At 36.3% G+C, this 20,806-nt stretch overlaps 1 protein-coding gene across 3 annotated transcripts in view; it reads left to right on the top strand.

The window, feature by feature from the left end:
• PDE5A (phosphodiesterase 5A) overlaps positions 1-20,806 on the top strand; it is a 129,752-nt gene that overhangs the window by 101,930 nt on the left and 7,016 nt on the right. For all 3 annotated transcript variants that reach the window (XM_001099652.5, XM_001099444.5, XM_001099553.5), the window contains exons 13-19: positions 744-869; positions 2,659-2,753; positions 11,006-11,093; positions 14,456-14,556; positions 16,234-16,311; positions 17,577-17,640; positions 19,543-19,617. In XM_001099652.5, coding sequence (XP_001099652.2) covers positions 744-869; positions 2,659-2,753; positions 11,006-11,093; positions 14,456-14,556; positions 16,234-16,311; positions 17,577-17,640; positions 19,543-19,617 — 627 coding nt within the window. The remainder of the gene's footprint in view (positions 1-743; positions 870-2,658; positions 2,754-11,005; positions 11,094-14,455; positions 14,557-16,233; positions 16,312-17,576; positions 17,641-19,542; positions 19,618-20,806) is intronic.

The raw sequence follows: 20,806 nt of genomic DNA, 5'->3' as shown, positions 1-20,806 counted from the left end.
CAACTCTTGAGGCTTGCTGAAGTCTGTCCTCCCCCCAGCCATCTTTCAAAGTATTTTTATATGGACCCCAGGGCTTTATTTGGCACATATTATTTTTTTTAAATTTACTTATTTGTAACCTAGCAGTAACTACCTGAATAAGTATAATTTAAAAGGACAAAGAACTAATGATGGCATTGTCTTGTAGCTCCAATTTGTCCTTGGACATGTACTATATACCTTGTTACTAGTCCACCCCCAGGGCCTTGCACTAAATACCTTCACAGATATACAACATGAGAGCATGGGAAGAACTTGAGAGTGGCTGCTTTTATCGCTGTCTGATGATGAATTCATACCTATGTGACTCTTTGGACTCTCCTAGTTGATGACACATGGACATGGCACATGGACACATGGACTATATATATATATATATATATATATATCACCTAGTCAGTGCCCTATCCTGCCAAAAATACCTTTCTTAGGGATGTCTTGTGTTTTGTATCAATTTAATTAGCATGGTGGTTAACATGGTAGGCTGTGAAGTCAAACTGCTCAAGTTTGAATTTTGGCTCCATCCCTAACGAACAATGTATCCTTCAGCAAGTTACCTCTCTGAGTATCAGTTTTCTTGTCTGTAAGATGATCCAAATCGGAGTATCAGGCTAACTGTGAAGGCTTTGTACAGTGCCTGTAACATAGTAAATGTGTGAAGATGTTGGCAATTATTGTTACTACTTATGTTTTATTCCCTAAAGGTTCTTTGCAGATGGATTTTAAGTGTTAAGAAGAATTATCGGAAGAATGTTGCCTATCATAATTGGAGACATGCCTTTAATACAGCTCAATGCATGTTTGCTGCTCTAAAAGCAGGCAAAATTCAGGTACTTTTTAGAGCCATTCATATATCTAATATATTTTGTTGCTTAGTAGTAAAATTTACAGCATATTCTTTCAAGTTCACTTTAAAGTGCACAGATAATTATTTAAAATAATATTTGCTGCAACTTACATAATAAGTTATATTTTGTTAATTAAAGAGGACTAATCTGGCAAAACTACTTAGTTGCTAATTTTCTTCCATATATAATATATATGGCATATTAGAAAACCTTTAAAATAACTTCATGTTGCACATACATAGTCTTTGGGCAAATAAATATTTCCTTCTGAGGAAAACACTACCTTATTAAGAAAAAGTAAGAAAAAGTATCACATTTCTCTTGTTCACATTCAACCTGCTCCATAGTAGAATTCCTCAAAAACCACCCAAGTCCTGAACTTGCTTAAGTTAGGGGTCTCTACTGCATTTTCTCTGGAGCACTCAGTAAATTTTTTAAGTACTGTTTCATAGAAAGGGTTTTGGTTTCATATACATTGACCAGAGACTGTTTAAAAGGAAGATCAATGCAGAAAACGTTCAAGTAATTCGTTCCTTTCCAGGCCAAATTTTATCCATATCTCTGTCCTTAGATTCTAACTTCAGTGGGAATCGACTAGTTATTCCAGGTAAGTGATTCCAGGCATCCATCATATAACTGTTTTTAATTCAGAGCTTCCCTGCCTTTTTCTTTTTGTAAATAAATTCTTAAAATGTTATTCTCTGTGTCTACTTTCATAGGGTGCACATTTTAACAGGCTAAATCTAAAAGAAGTGATTGTTGTTAAAGAAGTGAGGTGAAATTAAATACACTAGTATGATTTTCCTACCTTAGCAAACACGTGTAGGTTGAGTATCCCTTATCTGAAATGGGACAAGAAGTGTTTTAGATTTCAGATTTTTTTTAAACTTTGGAATATTTGCATTATACTTACTGGGTGAACGTACCTAATCTGAAAATCCAAAATATTCCAATGAGTATTTCCTTTGAGACTCATTGGTGCTCCAAGACCTTCAGATTTGGAAGCATTTTGGATTTCAGATTAGGGATACTCAACCAGTGTAAGAAATTGTGTAAACTTATTTTGGGGTATGGGAAGGTCATAAGGATTATCGACACTGAAAACTATCCTTGTTCTCTGTGAGGAATAACAAAATGATGATTTTTGTGTTTGTTGTAAAACCTATTTAGAGTACTGAGAGTTCTAGGAAAATACAGCTGATGATAATTTTAAGTTGTGTCTTTTTTGCTAATGAAGGGGAACAGTATTAATGACAATACTCATGGCAGATACTAAAAATTAACCTATATTTAGCTTGGGAGTATATTATGTAACTTTTTGAAGCCAAGTTTTCATTTCAAATCATTTTCTTTCTATTGTTTTGCTTGAATTAACATTGTCTGCATTCCTTAAGGACACAGCAACTGATAGCAGAGAGTGAACAGAATCTGTAGGGAATTAAAAGAGAAAAAAACAATTATTTAAAGTTTATTATGATTATTTCACATAATAATTAAGAATTAGCAATACTTACTATAGGTAGACAGATTATTAGTTTATTGAGGCATTTCAGCTTTTCCTGTTCATAAGTGACATTTGTGGTGATCCCATTGTGAATGACAAAGGACAACTGATTCCCTGAAGAATAGGATTCTAGGGTTAGTCCTTTGTGACTATAGAGAAGTATGTATGTAAAGCACTGAGGGGAAAAAAAGATTACTGAAAAGAGGTAATATAATGTTCTTCACCACATTTTATTTGTTCTTTCCTCCAATGTCTTTGATCATGCAGAACAAGCTGACTGACCTGGAGATACTTGCATTGCTGATTGCTGCACTAAGCCACGATTTAGATCACCGTGGTGTGAATAACTCTTACATACAGCGGTAAGACTTTCCCAGTAAAGCAAGAAAATGTTTTCTTTTAATTATAGGACTGTATGTTTCTAAGTTAAAGCCACAGCAAAATTTGATGGTACAAAATTGCAATTGGTCAAGGTCCCATAACATACTCTGGTTATATTTAAAGGAAATGGAAAAAATAATGCAGGTTCAGTATTATGTTTATAATTTTTCAGCCCTGAAGTTCAAACATATTTATGTTGAGAATCTTATTTCATTAGATAATTACCAAGAGTTTTACTTTAGTTTATGTACATCCAGCTTAACAGCTCCCTTAGAAAACTACTAAAACTAGTTCAAAAAAGGTAACATTTCACCCTGCAGTAGAAAAGATAATATTTGAGAAGTGCTTAGCTCAGCCCTGCATACTTATTAAGTGCTCAGGAGAAGGAGGCTTGTGGTCTTAGTGGAAGCTATATAGCACAGTGTTGGAGAACTGGGCCTCTGTCTAATTTCTCTATACCATAATGTCCTGATACATGAAATGGAAATAATAGTTGTAAAAGATAATACACATCAATAGCAAGCAGAATACTTGATGCCTATTTAAGTCTTAAATATTAGAAGCAGATGCTAGAGATGTACCATCATCAGATGACTGCTCATTGGCTGAGTTTGAGAGTGAGATACTATCTGTTAGGACAAGCATTTCAGGCTCCTTTAAGAGCCATACTTAAGTGACATTTGAGATGACAAATGAGAGGATAAAGGTGACATCACTTTTCATCAAATGTTTGAGCCACTGTGATATTTTTATTTTCTTGTAGGAATTTAGTTGAAAGGTCTACATTTTAAGTGCAAGATCTCTTACTACTGAGCATTTTTTAAGTACACAAGTGATTCAACTAATGGACAGATCTCTCAAGGAAATTCCAGATGTCTGATATCTAGAGGGAATTTCAGAAAGCTCTCTAATCACATTCTCCTTATCTAAATAAATGGAAAACTTCATGTAGAAAGAATTGTAGTGATGTAACAACCATGTCCTCTGCTGACCTTTGATGGGAAAAGATAGCAAGGTCTTGCCTGAGTATCAGAGTCTGGCTGTTTCCTCTTGAAAAATCTCATGTTGTGAAGAACTGACTGAGTGACATGTCCTTTGTCCCCTGCGCTTTTGTCATGTGATTGCAATCCTGAGCCTCACATAGACACAGAATAATTATGAAAGGGGACACTGCCATGAAAAGATGGATAGTGCAGAGTCAAGCCACATAGTATGCGCCTCCACAGTCAGCACAGCCTAAAGATCAGAATCAGCATGTGCTACACTGAACATAATATTATTAGTATGTGGATTATTAGTGTATGGATCACTCTAAGATACTATATTGCCCTGCTTTAGAGTGAAAAAAAACACTCAACTATTTTTTCCTTTGTTTATTTAAAAATAATTACCCCAAAAACATCTGGAGAAACGTCATCTTCTCCAAAAAAAAAAAAAAAAGAGAAAGAAAAAGAAAACATCCTGGGAAAGACTCATCGACTGCAGAATCTTGCTTTCACACACACACTACAAAGCAGACTTCAACTTAAAAAAAAAAAAAGTTAAAGCAGTTTCAAAGATTTTTATTTCTTCCTACATCCCTGTGGTTTCAGTAGAGGAAACCAAGAATTTTCCAGGGATTTCTCTTTTTTTCTTTCCTTGCTGGTAAATGAGTGATACTTAAAGTAGAATTTTCTTAGGCAGGGGACTCAGGAGAGTATGAGTACCATAAATATTCCCATGTAAAGTACTATCTTCTAAAAACGTATACTGTGTCCAGCCCTCATCAGATATTCAAACTAATATTTAGAGAAAATCAAAACAATAAAACAATGCACAGAGATGAAAGTAACTTATCAAAAAAAGAAAAAATGGTCATGTGGTAGCAAAGTTTGAAACTGAGGTTGTCCTTATTCATTCTTGAACATCTTTTCAGAAAATTACCCTGAAATTACCTTGAAAGAAGATATTTCTTCAATAGAAAGTTGCCCCTTGAGTCGTCATTTGATTATTTGAAGGCTTCTTTGATTAGGAAACTACCATTGTAGAGGAGTTCTACAGGTACGCCAGTGGCATATGTGAGGGAAGAGTTCACTGCTCATGCTTACTTCACCCACTTGGGTGAAGCAAGAAAAGAATGAGGGCCAGGCACCCACTTGGGTGAAGCAAGAAAAGAATGAGATCACACTCGTAATCCCAGCACTTTGGGAGGCCAAGGCAGGCAGATCACGAGGTGAGGAGTTCGAGACCAGCCTAGCCAGTATGGTGAAACCCCATCTCTACTAAAAATACAAAAAAATTAGCCAGACATGGTGGTGGGTTCCTGTAATCCCAGCTACTCAGAAGGCTGAGGCAGGAGAATTGCTTGAACCCAGGAGGCAGAGGTTGCAGTGAGCTGTGATCTCACCACTGACTCCAGCCTGGGCAACAGAGCGAGACTCCATCTCAAAAAAAAAAAAAAAAAAAAAAAAAAAAAAAGAATGATCTCAGATAGATACTGAATTCTTATTTTAAAAATAGGCAGTAATAGGAACAAAATGGCTGAAGTGCAGACAACCACTAGAGAAAACACAATTGTAGCATTTGGGTTATGTAGAGAAATTACCTGCATTAGGCCTGCATTCAATATAAGAAGACTGTTGTAGATGCATTTATTTAATTAGATTCAAGTTTGGTGTTGATAAAATAATGCAGTGAAATTATGTTATATTCTAGGCAGATAGATAATGAATAATTATTATATTAGGGCGTTTGCCCTTTGCAAGGCGGAAAGAGAGTGATAGAAGTATAAAATGTGATTCTTGCCATTAAGGAATTGTCATAGTCTCACGAAGTAATAGTGATCACTACAAGAATGTTTCTAGTCCTGAGTTATGTAGAGCAGGACTGTAAGTGTTCAGCAGAGAAGACTGGTCCAGTCAGATGTAGTACAACTCCATTGTTAATGCCGGAAATGAGACTTAAACTTGGTCTTAAAATATGGGTAGGATTTGGCCGGGTGCGGTGGCTCAAGCCTGTAATCCCAGCACTTTGGGAGGCCGAGACGGGCGGATCACGAGGTCAGGAGTTCGAGACCATCCTGGCTAACACGGTGAAACCCCGTCTCTACTAAAAAATACAAAAAAAAAAACAACTAGCCGGGCGAGGTGGCGGGCGCCTGTAGTCCCGGCTACTCGGGAGGCTGAGGCAGGAGAATGGCGTAAAAACCCGGGAGGCAGAGCTTGCAGTGAGCTGAGATCCGGCCACTGCACTCCAGCCTGGGCGACACAGTGAGACTCCGTCTCAAAAAAAAAAAAAAAAAAAAAAAAAAAAAAAAAAAAATATGGGTAGGATTTAGGAAGGAGAAAGGATAAATATATTTCAGGAGCACCATGAGGTAAGCACTTTCTTGGAACAGTGGTGATGGCTAGCTTGACTAGAGTTAGAAGGTTCACATTGATTAGGAATGAAAAAGAAGAGAATGAACAAACGGAAACTTTCTGAGGCAGGGTTATAAAACTAAGCAGTGCATTATAGATTTGATATGGGTGGGAAAAAGGAGCCACTACAGTGTGTAATAAGCACACGGTTTTAGGAAAGAAGTCTGAATGTAAGCTACAAGGGGAATGGGTAGAAATTAGAACCACAGAGCTCAACTAGAAGGCTGTTACAGCAAGTCAGATATAAACTGAAAAATCACATATGGGCTAGAGAGAGGAAGAGGATGAAGGAGAAAAAGAAAGTTTTTGAATTTAATAATAAGCAGCTAGTTATATATAAGCATGAGGGAAGGAGATACGACTTCTGGTCCAAGAAATTGGAACAGTGATGATGCCATTGATGAAAATGAAAGAGCTGGGAAAATGTATATGTGTGCACTGAGAGAGAGGGATGACAAGCATGGAGGTTAGGGGAGTTTGGGCAATAAGTCGAGTAGAAGATAATAAATAGGGTGGTAGTTAGAAGTGGTAAAATGATCAAACAGATGTGTTTTTTTCAAGGTTAGAGATGCAGTAAAATCAGGGGGAAAAGGTCTCCTGCTGGCCACAAGGAGATTTGTGTATATTTGTCCTAGGAGAACTTGTTCTATGCCATGACTGTCTTCTCTGCTCTAACAGAGGACAGAAGTGAGCTGAAGTCATGGTCTGGCAGTGGGAGTAGAGGTCAGCAGGATCTGAGGGCACTACACCAGCACAAAATCATGTGTGAAGTTCAAGCTGGGTGAAGTCCATTTTATTCATGAATGAGATGATCCCTGGTCAGGTTGGAGATCTTGAGAGCCTGGAGATCTATGAATAAAGTGAAAGTTCCATTCAATTAGACCTATGTCAGTAGTAAATACTAATAATAGAAGCTAAAACTTTATATAGGCCTTATGGCATTTGAAACATTTTTGCACTCTTTATTTATTAGTTTATTTAGTCCTTATACCACCAAGCAGTGGCTGTGATGGTTATGGTAGTTAAGAGCCAACTTGAGCCAGATGCCCGGCTTCAAATCTTGGCTTCTCCTCTTACTTTGTGACCTTGTGCAAGTCATTAAACTTCTCTATGTCTATTCTATGTGTAATAGAATAATGAAAATACCTATCTTCTGGGATTTTCATCAGGATTAAAGGGGTATAAATAGATGTAAAGTGCTTAGAATATTTCCTGGCACATGTTAAATGCTCTACAGGTCTTAGCTATTTTCACAGGGGAATGTTCTTAGCAACAGATAGGAGTTTAAGATCTTGCTTTGTCCTGTGGTCAATAAAGGAAGTGGCAAAAATACTGTGCCCAGTAGAACCTAGTAGCTGTGGAACAAAGAAGCAGAGCCCTGTCCATCGTTATGTGCAAAGAGATAATCAGTAGTGTCAAGGAGGTCAGAGAACTCTGAGGTCAAAACGTGAAATGAATCATCATTATGAATATCTATGTCATTGAATATGATTGTTGATTGGGAGAAGAAGGCAATCGTGATGATTTGAAGAGAAATGATGAAGTAAAGAACTAAATGGGATTGAAGGTTACAAAGAGATTGTTAGAGAATTGAGCCCAGAGTAATATATATGGCTGAAAAGCAGAACCAAGGACGTTGTTAGTCCTTTGTGACATAGGCAGACTGGGGTGGCAATATAGTTCCCCACCCCCATGGGGCTTTCCTTTTCTGTAGATTTCTAAGGCTTCCTATTTCTAAAATATTGGTCTGATTTCTGCATTGGGCATCTTAATACTACTGTCAGAGATAGACCAACAACTGTGCAGGACAGAGGAAAATGCAAAGTGAGTGTGCTGGTCCATTGGGGCTCACTGACAGCAGCGTGGGAACAAAATTCTGTAGCAGTAGTGGTTTAAATGGGTCCTTCTGTTGCAACCTTAAAGAAGCCACATAGCCTTGTGTTTGAAAGAGGAAAATGCAACAGATATAGAATACACTGATTTCCATGAATGTTTTTATATACAGGAAATTCAGGGCATTTGTCACTCTGTTATTGATTCATAAATCTGTATTTTTAGAATCTAAGTAAAGACAAACACAGTTTGCATTCATCTATCTCACAAGCCAAGAATTTTCTCTAATGTGAAACAATCCCTTCTGTGTCATCTAAAAATGTAATGTGTGTTTGAAGTTCTAACTTGTTTGTGTTATATCCACCTAATAGCATTTCGTAGTCCAGCTCCTAAGTAGGTCAATGAGTGGATACTATGTGCCTTTAAAGTACTTTGGTATCCTAAGACCATGTGATGTGTTCAAGAGGATGTACTTGAATGCCAGCTCTACCATTTATATCAACCTTGAGCACATTATTTTTCACTGAGCCTTTGATTGTCTAGAAAGCAAAAAGATGGCAACTTGAGAGAGGTCTCAGCCGAGGTTACCCTTGAGGCACAACCTGAGATGAAAGTCAGTGTGCATATAGCTTATTTGTGAATATGACCCCAGGGAGCAGGAATGCGGGACTGGGAAGGAAGCAGGGAAGAAAGGAAAGGCAGTAGAGGGGATGAGTTATCCAGATGTCCACCCATACTGGGTCTTAGTCTTCCCAGGCACTTTGGAGTAGTCTTATGAAATAAGACCCAGAACTGTTGACTGGCAAGACAAAGGCATTTGTACCTAGGTCTGTGTACCCCACTGGTCCAAGGTGGTCCGCAGGCCTTCACTCTTTCACACTTTCAAGTTGAACAAATATGAGTGCAGAGAAAATTCCTTTGGGCACCAGCTGTGGGGTCAGAAAGCTCTAAGGCAGAAGTGAGAGGTATTAAAGGTAGGCTGGGGCATTCTAATTGGTACTTGCATGAAGTCTGTTAAAGCGTGCATGAAACTGGACACTACATCAGGGGATGAGTAAGAGGTGGGATTGAGGGTTTTGATGTGGTAAATGGGAATGCCCTGCCCAGAGTTATTGTAAAAATTAAATATAATAAACTAAAAAAAACTAAAGCACACTACCTGACATGTTACAGGCTCTCATTATAGGCCATCTCCCTGGATGATCTCATCTACTCGCATGCCAGGATTACCATCTGCATGTTGGTGCATTCCAAATCTATATCACCAGCCCAGACTAAGTTCAGACATTTATATCCTTTTGGGTCTATTTCAGGCACCTTAAAATGAACAGATCCAACATTCAGCTAGTCAGCTTCCCCTGCTTCATCCCCCATCTTTGATCATCTTCTCCCTTTTCCTATGTCAGTAAATGAGGTCAGCATCCCAAGGCAGAGACTTTAACATTCATACTTTTTCCCTTTTCCCCCTCATCCCCTCATCTCCCTCATCCCACTCCTAGTCAGAAGTCATTACCAGTTCCTATCTGATCTACTCTGAAACAGCTCTCAGATGTCTGCTTCTCTTCCTTTGGGCTGCTGCCACTCTAATCCAGGCTCTCTCTTACTTAGATTCCTAGAAGTTTCCCAGTAGTCTCCTAACTCCCAGTAGTCTTGATACATACACAATATCTGTTTCCAGTAAGTTCATCCTTTTTCAGAAATCTACTCATGTTACTCTGTTCATTGTCATCCCATTTTCCAATGCTAAGCACAGTACCTGATCCATAGTCCAACTCACTAAATATGGAAGGAGCAAAGAAGACAAGAAGGGCAAGAATTAATTTGAGAAAGGTTAGGACAACAGTAACATTGATAAATTAGCAATATAGACAACACTTTAAACAATAAGAATAGATGGGATTATCTGTCCTCTTACCTTTATTTTCACTTTACTATTTTCGTTTTCCCTCAGGTCTCTCTCACTTTACCCATTTTTCCCCCACATTACATTTCTTCAGTCTTAGGTAGCTTCTCTATCTTCAACAAATTAAATGCAAAGTAAAATAACCATTCAGATAGTAATAGGGAGAAATAACAAATCAGTTGTATTATCCACCACTTGTATGTGGAGCTTTACAATTCACAAAGCCCTTTCCTATAAATTTTATGAACAGAGGTTTTCAGAAATTTCGTCTTTTTCTTATGAAGAAATAGTGAAACCTATGCTTAATATTCACATGTGAAGGGTCCTGAGAAACATGAGGTGGAGGATTGTGCTTGTCGTGCTTTAAAGCTTTATTTGTGACTGTCTCAGTTCATATAATGAACTGAGTATAATGTCATTTCCTTTCTCTTCATTCAGCCAAAGGGTCTCTACTGCTTCACCAAGTTCAGTTAGCAGAACTAGCAGGATATTCTGCACTAAAATGACCTGGATCCCACATGGGGAACTTTCCAACTCAGCCGTCTCCTTCCTTCCTTCCAAGGGAGCATGTGCTCTGAGTATCCTTCTTTTTCTTGCCTTTCATCAGTCATACCTCAGTTAATTCCATCTCAGTCAGTCCTTTTCTTATTTGCAGGCACACATGAATAAGCTGACCTTCAGCCTGAGCATTATTTCAGAGGAAAAGCTAATGTGAATTTGTTTCAGATTTTATATCAATTGCAGTTTTGAAATTGAAAAATATAATTGGTACAACTATTTCAGTGGGTTTTTTTTTCCATGTTTGGAGGTATTAATTTTTTGGTCCTTACTCCTTACTTCTATTTTAATCAGTATTAAGACCAATGAAATTGTTCATACTTTGCACTGGCGATGGTTCCATTGATATTTGAAAACAATTTGACTCTTGGTATTTGTTTCCCAGAGATTACCTCACTCTTTTCTCAGAAAAGGAGGGAAAATTATTGATTAATTTTGTGAAGTAGTCTCTCTTTTAGTTAAACAGTAATAAAAATGTACTGATAAACTGGCACATTAAGGAAACTGATCTTTTTTCCTTTCTTCAACAAAATATTTTCAGAAGTGAACATCCACTTGCCCAGCTCTACTGCCATTCAATCATGGAGCACCATCATTTTGACCAGTGCCTGATGATTCTTAATAGTCCAGTAAGTACCTAATTTATTGTTGTGGAATTTTAAAAGAGAGCTTTATAAATTCAGTTTTATTTTTAGTTCTTGGATTTATTCCCAGCATCATAAATTCTTGCACATACTTTATTCCTTTTTGGGTAAGGAAGGCAAAGCCAAAACATTTGAGATCCTCACAGCCTCACTTCTCTAGACAACCAGAACTGTCTACATGTTGCCTGATAAGGGAAATTTGGTTATTCTACTCTATGTGGCTATTCCAAATTAGAAACAAACAAAAATGTGTATTTTGTGGCTCTCAGTTAATTCTGCTTTTTTTGAAATGAAGTGGTTTCTATAGCTCAAGCATTTGTTTTCACAAAGCAATACCTTTTCTTCTTTTTACTGAAACTTCCAGTTACTAAGAAACAATTTTATTAAAGAATAAAGCTACTTAACTACTTGGTGAAATGAATATTTATCAACATAAGAAAGCATATGCTATGGTATGCTAAACATACTTATGTTAAGGAAAACAAGATTAATTTAATATGCACCAGGATATTAACAATGGCTGTGCTGGTGTAATGAAATTGTTCATTTTTTTGGGGGGGGGGGTGATTGTTCATTATTTACATTATCTGCTGTGTGTAGGTATTACCTTAATAATATGAAAAAATGAAAGTTTTAACTATTACATTGAACATACACAATGCATGACATATAATCTTAAAACAGTTTTACCCCAATATCACTAAGTTTACTCAGTGGGGCTAGTTCTTTCCTGAGCCCTGGAAAAAAATTCAGGGATTCCCACCACTTTTCTGGTCACGATTTTGTAAGTAAAAACCCTCTAGTTACTTCAGGTCCCAATATATAGTATAGAGTTCTCAACTCAGAAACCAAAATGTGTACTCCTGGGTAGCAGTCCAAATTTTTAACCTGATTTAACGTTTCACGTTTTCTGTTACTGCACTGGTAGGCTTCTCCCATTCCCTACCTTGTGTTTCTTCTGACTCCTTCCTCTCTCCCCAACCTCCATGTAGTTTCTTACCCCTTCATACTTGGAGAATGGGAAGGGAGAATAGGTGAGAAATGTTAAAACATTCTTAACAGACTGGTGCTGAGATGAGTGTCTTGCACCTTTTAAGACAAGAGTCAGACACAAGTCTACTCTAGCCCCACCTCCACCCACTAAATGAGAGGAGACATACACAGGAACTCCACGCCCCTCTCTCTTACCTGAGGTAAAGGGGAACTCACTCTCATGCCTCCCTCAACACCTCAGTGTGGGGGAAGAGTTAAAAGTTATGTAGCCTGTTTTGGCACCCTCCTTATAAAGTCTGTATATGGTCTAGTACAGATTGTTTTTCTACCACATGTGATTGTTTAGTATGAATTATATCATGTGTGATTGGGAGGTAGAAGGATGGTATCAGTATACCATAGACATTCTATCATTTCATACACAACCTCCCTGGGGTAAGAGGTGCCAGAATTATAGAAGTTGAATTCTGACCTTCGGCAAGAAAGAAAAAAGCCCTCCCCTTGGCTCCTGCATATGCAGCCCTTTCCGTTCTTTCTTAGGAATATTAAAAATGAGCACTTGCACCTGAGGCTCTCTCCCTCGCTTTGGACTGCTGTAGCCTCTCGGGAGCTTGCTCTTCTTTCAATGCCCACCTTAATAGCAGACTTACTGTCTCAATGATCAATTCTATATGCATGATCGCAGGGCCCCCACAAACCAGCATTTCTACTTGATTGTTTTTGTCCATCTTTAATGTCCTCAGAGACAGCCTCCAGACCAGCCAGACTGGCCCATCCAAGTTACTTCCAGAGGAACCAATTCTTGGTTTGGTTTGTGCTCTGGTTACAAAGTTGCATAGGTTTTGAGTGGTCTTTCCCAATACCATTTTTTTGCACAATCCATGTTATTTTTAGTGTACAGTTTTTCAGAACTGAAATTTCTCAGGAATGTATATGTCATGTTGTAGTAGGAATATCTGTACTTTTGCTATCTGTGTGTTTCCACTAAAACTTTCATTTCAATATCCCATTACAAATTTATCTCCAAAGAAAGAAAATATGCTAACTTTTTTAAAAGCATATTTTACAGTATTCCTATCAACTGACCTGTTACTATGTAACTTATTATGTAATATGTTGTTGCTTAATATATAAGGAATCTGGTTATCTATATGGCTGGCTCAAATTATAAGACCTATCTATATATTCTATCTTTGTAAGCAAAATTACACAAGAAATTATATCCTCAGCCTTTGGGAGTAAAAAGTAAAAATATAGCACCAAAAGACATTTCATCTTCCACTTGAAATTGTTTTATCTTAAAATAAGTATTAGAAGGTATTTTCTGAATAATTTTCTGTTTAGTCTAGAATCTAAAATGATTTAGTATTTAAAATAATGTTTATGGTTGTAATTATAGATTATTGTCATTAATTAGATCCAGTTTCAGCATCTAGTTATCCTCTAACCAATGTGTTTTGGCCTCAGCCTAACATACCCAGAAGTTCCCCTGTCTTCATAACAAATCCTCTGCCTTCAGATCTCTTTCCTAAGCATCTGGGTTTTTTCTTGGCCCTAAGATATAGGAAGCATATCTGACTCAACTTAGAGATGTTGTTTTGATTGTATTATGAGTGCCCGGTCTATGTATTTTACTTAGTTCAAGATTAGAGAACCACTATGCTTTCAATTACAGACAAGAAATAAAAAATGGTTACATAGTGAAAACTTTGAATGATTTACACATGGGTTAGCTACCTTTTAAATATTCCTTATAGATGTTTCAACCCACGCTTTCTTTCTCCACTGACCAGTAAGCACCCTTTGGCTCATGCCCTTTACCCATCTATATTAAGATGTTCCTAAGGAATATGCACTGTTACCATAACTGACCAAGTTAAAATTATATAAATTTGCACCAGAAATATTATTGGATTTATTTAAAATGCCATAGAGAAGTGACTTTTTTCATAATCCATTGTTTAAAAATTTTACCACTTCATTCTTCATATCCATTAATATGGCTTTGATTTTTTTCAAAGTTTTACTTGCTCTTAAATTATAGCAATTAGTCTGCCCTATGGAAAAGAATAGCTTTAGATTTTAAGTCTGGACTAAGGCTTAAGGAGTATAAAAGTGGGAAAAACATGCGTATGTAGGCAGATGAAGCATCATGAAGCAGTTTACATGTATGACAGAGGGGTGGGGTGGGAACATAGAGGGGAAATATTATTTCATGGTATTTAAGTATGCCCTCCACATTCATGAGTTTAGAATACTGGGCATGTGTTTAAGATATGTGAATGTGTTTGCAGATTTTGTTCTTGTCCGCAGCTTCTCCAGGGTGCTAATGTTGGTTTTCTTTTTTTATAAAGGGCAATCAGATTCTCAGTGGCCTCTCCATTGAAGAATATAAGACCACATTGAAAATAATCAAGCAAGCTATTTTAGCTACAGACCTAGCACTGTATATTAAGTAAGTTTTAAGAAATAACCAGAGAAATAGGTCTTCGAAGTCTTTCTGAGAAATTTCAAAACACAAATGTCCTGGCAAAACTGCTTATCAGACTATGGAGCAGTTTCTTAAAGGGTAGCCAGAAAAGTCTACTCCTTTGGCTTACTTACTGCTGGAAATTAAGAATACCTATTATTTCTGATGTTTATCTACCGCTGTGTCTCTGAAACTATATACAAATCTACTAGCCATCTCAAGGTCAGTCATTCCAAGCCATGTTGTCCCAACATTATATGTCATTTGCTTTTCCTCCTTTCCCTTGCTCCCCACAACTTCTGACCATTTCATGACTCCTTTATACCGTTGTTCAAGCTTAGTTGGGCAGGAAAAGGAGTTACTGCCAAGCAAGTAACTCTTGTTTCTTTTCATTTGATTTTGGCAGAAGAATATTTATGTAGAACTTTGAAGTTGTTGATTCTAAAATAAGAGTATATATACATTAGAGTCATCTCTGTGATTATGCATATTCATGATTAAACTGCCTTTCTAAAAGCTAGAAAATACTTTCCTGCATTTGAGCAATCATAAGTTTCCAACTCCTAGCTGAGATCTTTGATGCATGTGTAGGAATGAGGGGAGTCAGGGAATCACACTCAGGATTCCCTTGTAACAGGAGTCTCTCTTCTTCTGTAAGGGATTCACATTTATGGTTGTAGTCACTCTTAGGAGAAGTAAAAACCAAATAGAATAAACACACAAAAACATCTGCCAGATATCTACTCTTATACATCTAGAAGTAACTGTATGTGCCTACTTAATTGGTTTTTAGAGCATTTTGAGTTTAAGACAAAATAATATATATCAATAGTATATATATATATATATATATATATATATATATATATATATTCAGTTTATTAGAAATAATTGCAGAATAAGGATTATCAAATTACCAAGAATTTGAAAAATACCTGTAACCACAATACCTTTCCAACTTTTACAGGCCACATGGGTCTCTCCTTTGAATCCTTATGAAATCTGCTTTTCATTTTTTATAGTCATATACTATCAGTTTTATTACCTAAGTTTTTCTTGAGTCTTGTGTCTCCAGGTAGATATTAAACACTGCAAAAAGAAAAATTTTTGTCTTATGCCTTCTCAAAATGCTTAACAATACTGGGCACGTAAGAGGTATTCACTGTACACCGAATATTATTATATTCACTGAAAAATAACAAATATTATTTTAAACTTTACCTAGTCTTTATTTACTTCAGAAGCACTTCACAACTTTATATATTTTTTATCCTCTATCATGAAATAAATGATAGTTAAACTGAAACCTATAGATTATGCCATACACTTAAAATATCTGAAATCATTCTCAGCATCAAATTTTTAACTCATACTGTTTCATTTTTCTTAAAATAACAAATATTCAAGAATTGAAATTACCACTATTTGTGATCTATAGTTAAAAATTAGGTGAGATTTAATGTTTCATCGGAAGCAAATGATAGAAGGGGGAAAGTGAGGTATTAAAGATTTGTAAATGATGATTTTTATACTGGGTTCTAAGATGGGAAAAAAATAGAGGTTTTTTTTTAACCATAAATTTACTCCATGAGTCTTTGTAGAACAAAGGGATAAGAGCCCGGGTAATTGTTATAACTAGCAATTTTTTTTTAAACGTTGTAGGAGGCGAGGAGAATTTTTTGAACTTATAAGAAAAAATCAATTCAATTTGGAAGATCCTCATCAAAAGGAGTTGTTTTTGTAAGTAGGTTAACTATCTTTAAAGCCGAAGTTTTTTATCCAGTTAATTTTCTCACCATTTTTTCTCACTGTTAGTTTTTATTGCAATTATTTGTTATAACATGATGATTTTAAAACCTGTCAGATTTTTCCAGAGGGTTGTACAAAGAGTAAATTCGAATATTTACTTGAAAAGAAGTGCATTTGCAAATCCAAGGGAATGAATTGTTCCTATGTTCTAGAAAAACCTTTAAAATGTGGTAGAGTATCAGTATATGGCTATATGTTTCCCTTATTCATTTTCCTAATTCATTGTAATGGAAGTGCTGAAAATGGAATTATTGTAGAAGTAAGATGTAGCTTCAAAATGTTTACTTCTCTTAAAGAAAATCTGAAAAGGTAGAGCAGTGAAGTCAGGGTCCATACATGGAAGCAGTACTATAAAGTCTCTATGATGAAAAGGTTTGATATTGGTGGAAGACCAGTGGAACACAGTAGAAAATCTAGAATTGCATAAGACATATAGTATGTAATAAAGATAACATTCCTAGTGACTGGAGGAAAGAGAGAGATGAGTAGATAACCAAATGGAAAAAGACAAAATTGGATCTACTCTACAGACTTAAATTCCAACTGAAGCATAGAGTTCAATGTAGGGACTTAAATCATACAAGCACTGAATAAAAGTATAGGTGGATTCTTCTATAACCTAGGAGTGAAAAAACTTTCCTAACTATAATTCAGCATGGAGAAACAATAAAGGAAAAGGCTGAAAAATGTGATTAATCGTTCAAAGTCTTATCATGTAGAAGTTAGCATGTGTGTGGAGTGAATTAGGATGACCTACTATGATTTCTGATATAAGACTTTCATCAGTATGATACCTGATGTTATACTTTAATGGTTAATTATTAGTAATCAATGTATTTTCATCATACTGTGACGGTGTGATGAAATATAGAATGGAATACTAAGGTGACAAAAATAATAAAAGCAGGCAAGATTTTACCCAAGGTTAGTAATTTTTCAGTCTGCCAATCTGGAGCTAAATGAGGCAGTTTGAGGACAAATTCCCAAAGTTCAAAGGAAAACTGAAACAATGATGCTCTGTTCTCACTGTATCAGTTAGACTTTCATATAAATTGTTTCTTTTTCTTTGGTCTTTATAAACTGCCATTTCCATTGTTTAGAGGGTTTTAACTTTTTTTTTATTAGTAACTATTTATTGAGGGTATATAATAACACAAAAGTAAATAGGAGTTTTGGATTTCTCTTTTCCATAACAGAGCAATGCTGATGACAGCGTGTGATCTTTCTGCAATTACAAAACCCTGGCCTATTCAACAACGGGTATGTTGCTTAGTGACAATAACAGTAATAATTAAAAAGTCAAAATAACATCCTACCCAGCAGTCCCACTACTAGGTATCTACCTAAAGAAAAATAAATCACTATATAAAAAAGACACTTATATGTTCATCACAGCACCATTTATTATATCATAGCAAAGTCATGGAACTAACCTAAGTGTCCATCAACAGTTGATTAGATAAAGAACATGTGGTACATATGCACCATGGAATACTATGCAGGCATAAAAAGAATCAAGTCATGTTCTTTGCAGCAACATGATTAGAGCTGGAAGCCAATTATCCTTAATGAACTAACTAATTCGAAACAGAAAATCAGACACTGCACATTCTCACTTATAAGTGGGAGCCAAACAGTGGGACATATGGACATAAAGATGGAAATAACAGATACTGGGGACTCCAAAAGGGGGAAAGGTGGGAAGAGAACAAGGGGGGAAAACTACCTGTTGGGTACAATGTTCACTATTTGGGTAATGGGTATACTAGAAGCCCAGTCCCCACCAATACACAATATACATATATACCAGACATGCACATATACCCCCTAAATCTAAAATAAAATAATTTTTTTTTAAGTTTTTACTCTTAAAGGTAGCTTCTGAAGTAAGTATGGAAATTTTTTTTGGAATTTTTAAGTAGTATTAAAAACCAGTATTTGGACATACAAAGGCTTTTCTTTTTAGAAGATGCATTTGCACATAATATTTGTAAGATATATTAAGAAAGAGAGCATCTACATTAACACAGCAAAAACATCGCTGTTGATAAGTTTTCATTTCAGTATGATAGGTTGAGCATACCTAATTCAAAAACCCAAAATGCCTCAAAATTCAAAGCATTTTGAGTACTGACATGACACTTACAGAAATGCTCATTGGACCAGCATTTTAGATTTCAGATTTTTTGATTTGGGATATAACTTATACTTCTGGCTTGTTTCTTAAGGTCATCCCTTTAATTACTTTGAAAATTAGAAGCAGCAAAATTACTTTTCTTATGGTTAGCCTTCTAGGCTATGCCTCAGCTCTAAATAGACATTAACAAGTAGAACATAGAGATTTCTGGGGCTTGTAGATATAGGAATTATTGATATAAGATGTCGAGAAGGTTCTGAATGGAGCCTGTTACCAGGAGGCTAGAAAAAAATCCTTCCCTCTAACTAAGTAACTGCTATAATGTTTTGCAGAGGCAATACAGGCTCAGAAAAGTGATGGATGTCCACGCAGTGACATATATACTGTGTTTTTTTTTTTTTTCAAGATTTCATTTTGAGTCCTTAATGTGCTATTTAGGATTGTTGACAGGCTGCTGTTGGTCAAGGCTCTGGGCTGCGTAGTCAGGTAGCCTAGTAACTCTTCCTACAGGCTCATCTCATGAAACAGACATGCCGAGAAAACAAGATCAAAAACTCATTCTCCATGTGCCAAAGCCAACACACCATAAGCACTTAGGTGATCTTTACTTACCTTCCTGCCACATAATAAACAGGACTATATGCCTCTTTCTAACCAAGGAAGAGAATAGAAGAGGGAAGAATGTGTCTTCTTATATCCTTTCTTTCTCCTGAATCAAATCCTTGTACATACTGTTTTATGGGGGGAAAATAAATGAAGGAAGAAAACGTTTTTAAATAAAATTAAAAGGGAAAAATGTTGGAAGCTACCAAAGAGAGAGAGAGATACCTAAGTGAAAAAGAGTATAATGGAATAGTCAAGAGAGCATGCTTTGGATGTGGACTACTTGTCTTCAGGTATCAAGCTGCTGCTTATTTGCTATAAAATGGAGATATATAGCTCCTAACAGGGCCTCCATTCACAGTCTCTGTTTTAAAGAATGATATGCTTTTCATTGTCAAAACTGAGTCTGTTATTTATTTCAGATAGCAGAACTTGTAGCAAGTGAATTTTTTGATCAAGGAGACAGAGAGAGAAAAGAACTCAACATAGAACCCACTGTAAGTATGAAACCTTGTTCGTAGGAATTCAAATGCATTGTTTTAAAGTTGTAGACTCCTTTTTATGGTCCTATGGCATCTTTCCTTAGGACCACAATTTCTGATTTTATTTGTTAAAACTTTTTTCTCATTGGAAGAATTATACATATTCATTACAGAAAGCAAAACCAATAAAAGGCATAAAAAAGACACTTGGGGTCATCATATTGTATCACTGTTTTTTTGTAATTTGTTTTTTCTGCTTAAGTATTATAAACCACTTTTCATTTTAACAAATATTCTTATGTACTATCATGATTACATGAAATAGATGTAACCATAATTTACCTACTTCCCTTGGTGTAATGTTTGCAATGTTCACTATTACAAACAGCACTGTGATAAACATCCATCATAGATGTTTCACTCCTACTCCTTGGTTCCTGCCATCAAAAGAATGTAATAAAGAAGCTGTGGCTGACAGGGAAAGGAAGGAGAGATACCAAAAGAAACATGGAGGAAAAAAGACCAGATGTCATGCCACCACCGTCTCCCCAGTTTTCTCAGTATTCTACCTGTTTACTCCTTTGTTCAAAGTTCTCCTCAGAAATGTGTTCACAGCAGTGTTTCATCTATAATAGATGTTTATCACAGTGCTGTTTGTAATAGTGAACACTGCAAACATTACACCAAGGGAACTGATAAACCACTAAACCTCATTCTTCATTATCTTGTTAGCACAAATTCCTAGTTGTCATGTTGAAGGGCAAACAGTATTTAAAGGTCTTTGATACATACTGCCTTTTTACATAGAGTATGCATCTCAAATACAAGTAAAGATTCCTCTCAACCCACTTCTGTTTTTTGGAATGAATTTCCTTGAAATGAAACATAAGAGTTTTCCTGTTTTCTTTTCTTTTTTTTTTTTTTTTTTTTGGATTAATTTCTATCTGACCTTCCTAGGCTAACCCACTGATTCACCTTTCTAGAGCCAGCTTTCATTGTGTTCTTTAAATAAATGCTACACAGTGGCTCATGCCTGTGATGCCAGCACTTTGGGAGGCCAAAGCAGTCAGATCACTTGAGGTCAGGAGTTGTAGACCAGCCTAGCCAACATGGTGAAACCCATCTCTACTAAAAATAAAAAATTAGCCAGGCTTGGTGCTACACACCTGTAATCCCAGCTACTCAGGAGGCTGAGGCAGGAGAA

This window comes from Macaca mulatta, chromosome 5 (genome assembly GCF_049350105.2).
Source record: "Macaca mulatta isolate MMU2019108-1 chromosome 5, T2T-MMU8v2.0, whole genome shotgun sequence".
Lineage (NCBI taxonomy): Eukaryota > Metazoa > Chordata > Mammalia > Primates > Cercopithecidae > Macaca > Macaca mulatta.
The sequence above is the reverse complement of the archived record's forward strand: the minus strand, read 5'-3'. Positions and strand labels throughout refer to the sequence as shown.